The sequence below is a fragment of the Meleagris gallopavo genome, chromosome 30 (assembly GCF_905368555.1).
Source record: "Meleagris gallopavo chromosome 30, MGAL_WU_HG_1.1, whole genome shotgun sequence".
Lineage (NCBI taxonomy): Eukaryota > Metazoa > Chordata > Aves > Galliformes > Phasianidae > Meleagris > Meleagris gallopavo.
In genome coordinates this window covers 82,714-93,054 of record NC_139433.1, presented here as the reverse complement: position 1 = coordinate 93,054, position 10,341 = coordinate 82,714, and the positions used below count along the sequence as shown (strand labels likewise).

Here is a 10,341-nt window from a genome sequence, read left to right as displayed (position 1 = left end):
TGATTTTCGGGGCCTCTGTGGGGTAGAGGGTAGCAAAGGATTGGGGTGTCCATTGAGTTGAGCCTCCATGGGTTACAAGGTCTCTGTGGAGTTATGGGATCTTCATAGGGTACAGGCTTTTAATGGGACAGGGTCTCCATGGGGTGGAGGTGTCCACAGACTGTTGTTTCAATGGATTGGGTTATCAATAGATTGGTGTCTTCAAGATAGGGGGATCTCCATAGCATTGGATCTCCTTGGGGTTATGAGGTCTCCAATGGGACAAGGTCTCCATGGGCTGGAGGGGGTCAGTGTTGTGGGTTCTTCATGGGGTATGAATCTCCGGATTAGAGCCCCCAAGGCTGGTGGGGCCACCAGGTCTCTGTGCTGCGATGGGGCAGCGCTTGCACTGTGCTTTTCAGGTGAAGCTGCTGCAGGGCCTCGGGCTGCAATCTGCTCTCATCACCGATGGTGCTGCCCCCCTGAACCTCTTCAGCACTGCCCAGGGGCTGCTGGGGCTGGCGGTTCCTCCGGAGCCCTCAGCCTCATAGGGCTCATCACTAACAGAAGGTAGAAATCCCAGGATGCTGAGCACTCAGAGCTTCCTTTATTTATTTATTTTTTTTCCAAAATAAAGCAGAGTGATAGTAGTGATGTCACAATGATGGTGAGACTGGGGTGGAGATGTCAAAGTGTCTGAAATCGCAGAATCACCAAAGTTGGAAAAGACCTCCAAGATCAACCAGTCCAACTATCTATCTACCACCAAACAGACAAATTCTGGTTGATTTTCCTCCCTTTTTTATAACAAAGTCCTAATCCTCTCTCTTTGCAAATGACACCAGTTTGGAGCAGAAGCACCAAGCCTGGGGTGGAGGTGTCTACAGGCTATGTTGTTTCAGTGGATTGGGTTATCAATAGATTGGTGTCTTCAAGGTAGGGGGATCTCCATGGTGTTGGATCTCCTTGGGGTTATGAGGTCTCCAATGGGACAAGGTCTCCATGGGCTGGAGGGCATGTCCCTTAGTGCCCTATCTATATGTTTCTTGAACACCTCCAGGGACAGTGACTCAACCACCTCCCTGGCCAGCCCGTTCCAGCACATGACTACTTTTTAGTAGAAGAAATCTTTGCTAATATCCTACCACCAGACAGATTGACACTTCCTACCAGCTTGGTGTCATCTGCAGACTTAAGTAGGTGCGTTCAATCCCCTCGTCATCTAAAAAGATACTAAACAGGACAAGCCCCATTACCAACCCCTGGGAAACACCACTCACAACAGTCACCAGCTGGATGTAACTCCATTCACCACTACTCTCTGGGCCTGGCCATCCAGACACTTCTTCACCCAGCAAAGAGTGTATCTGCCCAAGCCATGGTCTGCCAGCTTCTCCAGGAGAAAACTCTGGGAGACAGTGTCAAAAGCTTTGCCCTGGGAACAGTGAGGTCACAGCAAGTGGACCCTAGAGGCTGTGGGGCCGAGGGATGGGGAATGGGAGCCTCTTTGCCTACCTCAGGGTAAATGTGTTAACTGGAGTTTTATTGACATTTTCAATGTATTTTCAAACAGAAATGAGAAAAAGCAAAATGCAAACAGTCATGGCAAAATATTCAGGGTTACAAATGAAGGACCAAGGGATGGGGACCTGATTGGAATTCTATGCATTCCATTTGAAAACTGGCACGTAATGCATTTGTATCAACTTAAAATGGTGTCACGAACATAAAAGTGATTTTTTTTTTTTTTTTTTTTTTTGCAAAATTGAAACTGGTTCCAAAACGGGAGGTTTGGAAAAAAAAAAAATTCAAACATCCTGGTTTGTGTTTTCAGTGCTACGGATTAAAAGCTGCAGAAATGCCTTCTCTACCACCATCCATCAACTCTGATACTGTGATAGAGAACCACAAACTCCTCAGAGTTGGAAGGGACCTCTGAGGGCCATCTGGACCAACTCCCCTGCAGCGCACAGGGACACCACAGCTGGCTCAGGTCTCCAGGGACAGAGCACCCAGCGCACCTCTGTGCAACCTGTGCCAGTGCCTCACCACCTCCCTGCAGAAGATTTTGTCTCTATATCCAACCTAAATCTCCTCTCTTGGAGCTCGCAAACATTTCCCTCTTGGAGCTGGAAACCATATTGACACTTTGGTCAGCTTTGGAGCAGAAAATGAGATGAGATATAAGATAGATAGATAGATAGATAGATAGACAGACAGACAGACAGACAGACACGGATAGATAACTCGATGTTTTTCTTCCTTGATTTATTATTTATTATAACCCCGCTGACCGATTGCAAGCCCGCACGCCCAGCACCGCCGCCAGCTCCAAACACCGCCCAGCCCGCCGGGCCGGCAGCGCAGCGCCCTTAAACCAACGAGACGCCACTTCCGCTCTTCTCAGCACATGCGCAGTACGACCAGGAGGACCCATTACCATAGAGTTGGAGGGCTGGCGGCACAGAGCAGTCCGAGCAAAGAGTCGCTACTTCCGGGTTGCCGAAGGCGTTAATGCCTGGAGGATGGCTTCGTATTACCGCAGGGACGGGCGGTACGGAGCGTCGTGCCGCTCCGGGACGGCTCTGTGGTGCTCTGCGGGACCGCGCGGGCCCCGGGGGGCCCAGAGCGCCCAGCGCGCTCCCAGAGCTCGTCTGACCCCTCACTGCCCCTAAAACCGCCGCCGCGGCCGTCCCGACTGCAGTTCCGCGCTCCGGTCACGCGGTGGCAGCAGAGACGGAGAAAAGAGCGGCGCGGGGCGTGGGTACCGCCAATGGGACCGGAGTGAGCCTCGGGGAACGGGGCGGGGCTTGGCTCTTCTCGAGTCAATGCGTCCGTTCAAACTGCGTTCGGACTCGTCTGCCCCTGAGCTGTGCCAAAGCGCTTGGCATTTGTCATTACTGAGCGCACAGGAGGTTCGACCAAAGCTGACGATACCCGGAAGGCAGAAGGATGAAGAAAAGCGTGGTGACGTCGCTGGCACGTAGCCAGGCCCGTAGCTGGAGAAGGGGGTTGTTCTGCCGGATGTGGATTGGGAATGGTTCTGTGCCACGTCCCCAAATCTGCCCTTCTTTGGCTCCGGTCGGGCCAGGAGCTGCTGCACGGTGCCACACGCCGTGTGTATGCCGTAACCCCATGCTGCTCCCTGTGCACGGCGGTTGTGGAGGGCCGTGGTTGTGGAGGGCCGCGGACCCGAGACCGCCTTCAGCCGGACGACCAACTCCTGGCTTCTCCCTTGTACTTGGTACAACCTCTGTTTGTTCTGCACCTTTCACAAGCGTGTGACAGTACAGTGTTTGCTCTGATGCTCTCACAAGGCTGTTACAGCTGTGTCTCCTGTCTCCGGTTAGCTACAGGTCCATCTGTGAACCAGACAGAAAGAGGGCGAGAGTTCACAGTGTTACAGTTCTGTTATGGCGCTGTCACAGTCTGAGCCAGAAAGAAACATGTCACTTCCTTCACACACCTACAAAGTATGGAGAGTGAGACGTAAATATGTGCATATACGTGCATACAGAGCGTCTGATCCTTCACCAACTTTAGTATAACTTCTTTTCACCCGCTGCGTATTCATATAGGTTTTACCTTTATAAATGTCCACAATCCATAAATGCATCAGGAAGCTCATGCAGACTGAGACGTGTTTGATCATTTTTCCAAATCATTTCACTGATCGGCTCTGCCACAAGCTCACATGAAGCGCAACGGTGCCCAAGCCCAGTGAAAAGTGTTGAAAAGCGGCAAGGGGCTGGAGATGGAGAAGGGTGAAAGAAGAGCCCGGGTGATGTTTGCACAAAGAACAAGGCAACAGAAGGTGAAGATGAACAGCATCCTCAGGTCTTCAAACTGTCAGAAGTTTTGAGATTGTTTCACTCCCTTCTTAAAGAGTGAATGTGCAGCGGGGTTCATACCAGCTGACCACAAAGATACCGAACCTATATTCATCAGGGGAAGAGAAGGGTTAGGATGAGCCTGGAAATTATCCACTAGTTGGTGTACCATCAAGTCCCGGGACAATTCTAGAAGCTACCACCAAAAAAACATCTTCCTCAAAAGGTAAAATTTCCTAATGATTTTTAAAGTAGAAGTTATTCTAAGAGAAAATCAGATACAGTTGCACATACAGCACACAGTCCAAATGCGCAAAAATGTCTGTGCAAACTGTGCAAAACAAAATGGTAACAAACTCGTGTACGCCTCAGAACAAAAACTGTACTGCCATGCTCTTGTGAAAAGTGCAGAACAAACACGTTGTGTGTAAGCACAATGGAGAAGTCAGGAGTTTGTCGTCTTGCTTAAGGCAGTCTCGGTTCTACCCCCCCTCTCCCCCCACAACCGCCATGCCATGGGAGAAGCATGACTGGTATGGCATGCACACCGTATATGACACCAGACACACTCCACGCCATCTGGAATCTGCTCCTGAGCCGATCGGAAGGACCCATCATATGGCGTAAAAGGCATTGCCAACTCCACAGTAGGATCGTAACCCTGGACTTCGGGAGAGCAGGACCTCTTCAAGGGCCTGCTTGGAGGTATCCCATGGACTAGAGCTTTGGAAGGCAAGTAGGCCCAAGAGAGCTGCTTGACACTTAAACACCGCTTCCTCCAAGCTCAAGATGGATGCACCCCTGAGAGCAAGAAACCAGGGAAAAGTGGCAGGAGATAAGCAAGGAGCTCATGGATAAACTCAAAGGGAACAGGAGCGTACACAGCACGTGGAAGAAGGGCATTTCTACTTGGAAAGAATATGCGAGCGTTGTCAGGGCCTGCAAGGATGCAACGAGGAAGGCTGAGGCACCCTTGGGATTAAATCCAGCAAAGGCGGTCGAGGATAACAACAAGGGCTTTTGTAAGAATGTTGGTAGTACAACTAAGACTAGAACAAATGTGAGTCTGCCACTGGATGTGGTGGGTGCCCTGGTAACAGGGGACAAAGAGAAGGCAGAGATACTGAATGCCTTCTTTGCTTCCGTCTTTGCTACTAAGATAGCACCTCCGAAATCCCAGGCCCTGGAGGTAAGAGAGAGAGTCTGGAGAATTAAAGACTTCCTCTTGCTTGAGGAGGATCTGAACAGGGAGCGTGCAGGCAAAATCAGCGCTCACAAATTCATGGGCCCTGTTGGGATGCACCCACGTGTGCTGAGAGAGCTGGTGGAGGTAATTGCTGAACTGCTCTCCATGATCTTTGAGAGGCCTTGGAGAACAGGAGAGCTGCCTGGACGCTGGAGGATAGCCAGCTTCGCACCAGTCATCTGAAAGGGCATGGCACCGGTGAGTGGGCAGTGAGATGGACTGAGAACTGGCTGATGACCACAGGAGATGATGAGGGGCCCGGGGCATCTTCCTCACGAGAAAAGGCTGAGGGACATAGGACTCTTCAGTCTGGAGACGAAACGCATGAGCGGGGGATCTCATAATTGTTTGGCCCACTGCGACGGGCCCTGCATCTGCTCCAAGCCATGAGACAGGCCCTGCGCCAGCTGCCGACTTCGTGACAGCCCATGTAGTTCAACCAGCGAACCCAACTGTGCCAGTATCCGTAGCCCTTACTAAAAAGACCAAAATTAGGCTGTGAAAATCAGCTCCCTTAGTAAGAAAGGAAATACGTTCTAACAGGGGGATAGAAGAAGAGGATGAGAATGAAGCCGGGCCATGACAAGAACAGCAGGAGGAAGAGGCAGAACTCATAAAGGAGACGAGAACCATTCGACTCCTGAGCACGAGTGAGCTGAGAGATATGTGAAAAGACTTCAGCTGTCATGCAGGGGAGCACTCTGACACTGGGAGAACGGGGCCACAAGCCTGGACTTAGTGGGCAGCAAAGGCAGGCATCTGGGATCCCTTTCACGGGAAGGGGGCATTGACAAAGCCCTTGGAAATGAGACACGAGCCCTCATCTTATGGAGGTGACTCTCGGTAAGGGCCGAGAGGGAAAGGAGTCCCTTCAAAGAAGATCTGGTATGTTACGCAGGCAAGCGGTCCACCGTGGGGAGAGGTGTGCCTGAGGGAACCAGCTCTTCTGGAGGTGATGCGTAATATTGAAAAAAGAGGGGAGATACAGATTGGCTGTTGGCAGGCAATTGTTGACTCTGAGGGTGGGGACGCACTGGAACAGATTGCCCAGGGCTGCCGCCATCTTGCTTGGCAGCCTGGGACTCATTCCGCCCCGGAGGTGGGCGTCACAGTGATGTCACAGTGGGGACCCGTGATGTCACAGTGGCGGCGGGGAGCAGCCATTGTGACCCGCGGAGCTGGGGGCAGAGCAAAGGCTGCCGGGCTCAGAGCGTGCGTCAGTGCAGCCTGGTGAGGTGCAGAGAGAGCAGGGACTCTCCAAGTGCTCACCGTCGATGCGCAACATGTCCGATAGAAAGCGGAAGGCCCCCGACTCCGGGGAGCGAGGTGAGAGCAAAGGATCCCTGTGCGCAGCTCCCCGCCGCCGGGCACAGGGGTGCTGGGGGTCTGCCAGCGGCTGAGAGGGAAGGAAGGGGCAGGCAGGGGCGCCCCAGCTGCCGCTGGGCACAGCCCCTCTGCTCCTCAGCAAGTGGCCCAGCGTGGGCTGTGGCTGCCCGCTGCCACCGTTGGGCCTGCAGTGCCCCCTCCTCCAGCGTCGCCCCTCGGCCAGCACTGCAAGCAAAGAGCACGGCCCTGGGGACCGCCCTCAGGGACACCTGGCCCCGCAAGGTGCTCACTGCTGCTCGCCTTTGCTCTCTCCTCTCCAGTGTGCATGCTGTGTCGCCGGGCGGATGTCGACCCGAACATCTGCGGCCGCACCTTTGCCGAGAGTGACCTTTGCGTGCATGAGTTCTGCTTGGTGAGTTCCAACCCTCAAGGGCTCCTGCCAGCTTCCTGCCAGGGATGCTCCCTTCCTCTCTGTCCTAACGAGATCCTGCTCTGCTCTTTCCTCTCCCACAGCTTTTTGCCAACATATTCTTTGAAGAAAGCGACCCCTGGGAGGAAACTCTGGGCCTCCCCATTGGTACCATCAGGTGCAGAATCAAGCAGGCGGACCAGAAGGTGAGGCCGTGAATGGAGCGGTGAGCTTTGTGCCAGGAGAGGCTCACGCCAGCTTAGTCTGCACCCCAAGAAAGCAATGGCAGCCCCTCCAGCGGGCTCCAGGGCAAAGTCCTGCCATAGCAGACGAGCCTTCTCTGCCAGGCGGCTCTGCAGAGTGGGACCCAGCAGCTTCCGCAGCCTGTGCCCTGCCCAGAGGTGTGGGGCCGGCCGTGAAGGCCCTGAGCCTGCTGCTGATCGGGGCTGCCCTGTTCTTTTCAGCAATGCTTTGTCTGTGGCGAGAGAGGAGCCGCCATCAGCTGTGCAGAGAGAGGCTGTGCACGCAGCTTCCACCTGCCCTGCGCCGTGGATGGCGAATGTGTCACCCAGTTCTTTGGGCAGCACAGGTAAGGGCTGTCAGCAGCAGCCAAGCCAGGGAGGAACCCGCAGCGACAGCTGCCAGCAGCCTGCCAGAGCCGGGGCCTGGGGCTCCTGCCTGCTGCTCTGCCCTCCTCGCAGTGCTTCTCACTGTGCCCATCACTTGCGTCTTCCCCCAGGTCCTTCTGCTGCGAGCACCGCCCGCGACAGGCAGCGGAGGCAGCTCCATCCCAAGGCACCGACTGCGTCATCTGCCTGGAGCCCCTGGAGGACAGCACGTCCTACCAGACCCTGAGGTGCCCAGCGTGCAAGCACACCTGGTTCCACCGCCGCTGCATCCAGGTAGGAGCCCTCCCCTCACCCTGCGGCCACGGCCGGCGCTCAGCAGCACCAGGCCCCACTCACGCTCACGCTGCTTCTGCTTCTCCTGCAGGGGCAGGCCATGAACGCCGGCACCATGTGCTTCCAGTGCCCCATCTGTCAAGACACGGAGCAATTCCGTGCAGAAATGTCCACTCTGGGGATCCAAATCCCAGTGAGGTTGGTGTCCTTCTCCCCAGCTCTGCAGATGGGAAGGCGCGAGCGTCGGGCCTGCCCAGGGACTGTTCCTGCAGGCCTGGCCCTTTGCTGTCTCACCAGCATAGGCCTCAGCTTCACGGAGAAGCTGGAAATGGGGTTGCCTTGGATGGACAGGGATACCCTGGATCACACATGGCAGGGAACCGGGGGCTCACTGCATTCCCTCCCTTCTCTTGTAGGAGACCATCTTGGTGGGATGACAACACCTACCCATCGCTTCTACAGAGGCACGGGCGCTGCGACGTCAGCAAGTGCCTTTACCCAGGAGGCAGGGAGCAGGAAGAGGTGGATGGGTGAGTTACCTCAGCAGCCCTCTGGGCTTCTGCAGGGGATCTCAGCCTCGACACCGGATGGGGAACCAGGGCTGAGCACCGCAGATGTGCCGGCCACTGCCTGGCTTGGCTCGCTTTGTCCTCACGGCCACAACCCGTTTGCTTCCCCAGGCCCTGGCAGCTGCTCCTCTGCAGCTCCTGTGCTGCAGAAGGGACCCACCGACGATGCTCCTACCTGAGCAACAGAGTTAACAGCTGGGAGTGTGACAGCTGTGCTGGCATGGGCACCGGTAAGACGCAAACAGTTGTGGTTCCCTAGGCAGGCGCCGGGCAACGCCTGGCAGTGGCTGCTGCTCAGGGCGGTCCTGCCAGGCTCTCTCTGCCCCAGGAAGGAGGGCAGCCCGTTCCGACTCAAGGCTGCAGCTTCATCCCAATGACCTTTCTGCTTTCCTTTACAGCCTCCAGCAGCAACACGGAGCGCGCCGGACCCAGCACCAACATGGAGCGCGCCGGCCCCAGTACTTCCAGCCAAGGGGCTCTGGAGCCTCCCCGTGGCTCCCAGGGACCGGAGAACATCAGCTCCGGCCCCAGCAGCCAGGCAGCATCGGGCCCCTCACATAGATCCCAGCTGCCTGAGAACAGCCACCTGCCCAGTGAGCCCAGGACACGGCAGAGGGCAATTCGCCCATGCCTCTCTGAGGATCAGGAGGCATCTCTGCGGCGCCGAGGACACCGCGGGAGCGGCCGTACAACAGCCCCGCGCACCAACAGCAGCTCCCGCAGGTCCACCCAACAGAGGGCATCGCGGCCCTCCAGCGATTCCCCGGTGGCTGCACCCAGAAGGAGTCCCAGGCACCAGGGGACGGGCCGGGCACGAAGCCGCTCCCCGCTTCAAGATCGGGCCTCACGTTCCCAGAGCCGGCCCAGAAGAAGCCGTGGCAGCAGACAAACGCCACGCCAAGCTGCACAGAGCAGCACGCTCTGCTCAGCCACCCCAGTGACATCGAGGCCCTCGAGGGGTTCCCCGCTGCCGGGACACAGAAGACCCTCCAGGCAGCAAGGGAGGGCCCGCACATGAAGCCCTTCCGCAGCGGGATGTCAGGCTGCGACTTCCCACACAGACCCGAGCACGCCGCGGCAGCCGGTCCAGACAGCGGCGGCCAGCCTGGGCACAAAGCTGCTCCCAGGTCCATCTGCAGAACCACAATCCCCACAGCCAGACCGTCGGTCTGCACAGGAGCAGCCGGGTGCCAATGACACCTGCTCAACTTGGTCAACATCAGCCAAGACAACAAATCCCACGCTCATTTACATCAGCTTGCTCAACTTGGTCAACATCAGCCAAGACAATAAATCCCACACTCATCCACATCAGCTGCATTCTTCTCGTCTTTTCCTGGGGTGGGCAGAGTTCAGACCTCGACTGCAGGGTTGTCTTCTCCCCAGCAGAATGGCTTAGGTTGGAGGGGCCCTTAAATATCGTCCAGTTCTAATCCCCTTGCCGTGAGCATGTTCGTGCACCACCAGATCAGGGTGCCCAGGATCCCATCCAACCTGGCCTCAAATGACTCCAGCAATGGGGCATCCAGAACCCCTCAGGGCGGAACCTCGCTCTTCCAATGCCTCGCCACTCACTGACCAAACAGTTTCTTTCTAACACCTCATCTCTCTCTATCCTCTTTTAGTTTAATGCCATTCCCCCTTGTCCTATCACTATCAGACCGCATGAAAAACTCAGTCCTCCTCCAGCTTGGCAGGAGCCTTAAAAGTACCAGAAGGCTGCAACGAGGTCTCCCCAAAGCCTTCTGTTTTGAAAGCTAAATGAACCCAATTCCCTCAACCTGCCTTCTTAGGTGAGGTGCTCCAGTCCTTGTCTCATCTTCGTGGCCCTCCTCTGGACCCCCTCCCACCGCTCCACATCCCTCCTGTGCTTGGCACCCCAGGCTTGGGCGCAGTACTCCAGATGGGGCCTCGCAAGGGCACAGTAGAGAGGGACAATCACCGCCCTGCCCTGCTGGACACCTTTCTCAGGCCTTCCAGGCTGCAGGCACGCACTGCTGGCTCATGTGCTTTTTGGCCATTACGACCCCCAGGTCCTTCTCCACAGGGCTTCTGTCTATGTGTTCTCCTCCCAGTCTCT

The 10,341-nt window shown here is 55.9% G+C and overlaps 1 protein-coding gene across 3 annotated transcripts; it reads left to right on the top strand.

Annotated features, from left to right (window-relative positions):
- The first annotated feature begins 7 nt into the window (after window positions 1-7).
- LOC146542471 (E3 ubiquitin-protein ligase PHF7-like) lies at window positions 8-9,565 on the top strand. 3 transcript variants are annotated; one of them, XM_085211744.1, is made up of 9 exons: window positions 8-5,898; window positions 6,702-6,793; window positions 6,895-6,996; window positions 7,255-7,379; window positions 7,530-7,692; window positions 7,784-7,890; window positions 8,109-8,222; window positions 8,373-8,491; window positions 8,660-9,565. In XM_085211744.1, exons 1-9 carry the CDS (start codon window positions 5,883-5,885, stop codon window positions 9,277-9,279), a joined length of 1,458 nt encoding a protein of 485 aa, XP_085067870.1. In that variant the 5' UTR covers window positions 8-5,882; the 3' UTR covers window positions 9,280-9,565. The 3 variants fall into 3 exon arrangements, with proteins under 3 accessions (XP_085067870.1, XP_085067871.1, XP_085067869.1); XM_085211745.1 differs by having other exon boundaries at window positions 8-6,007; XM_085211743.1 differs by having other exon boundaries at window positions 8-6,381.
- The last annotated feature ends 776 nt before the right edge of the window (window positions 9,566-10,341 follow it).

Coding starts and splice junctions, on each gene's coding strand:
- LOC146542471 (XM_085211743.1), top strand. CDS start 6,330: ATGCGCAACATGTCCGATAGAAAGCGGAAGGCCCCCGACTCCGGGGAG. Junction 6,794..6,894: donor GCGTGCATGAGTTCTGCTTG/GTGAGTTCCAAC, acceptor CCTCTCCCACAG/CTTTTTGCCAACATATTCTT. Junction 8,223..8,372: donor GAGCAGGAAGAGGTGGATGG/GTGAGTTACCTC, acceptor TTGCTTCCCCAG/GCCCTGGCAGCTGCTCCTCT.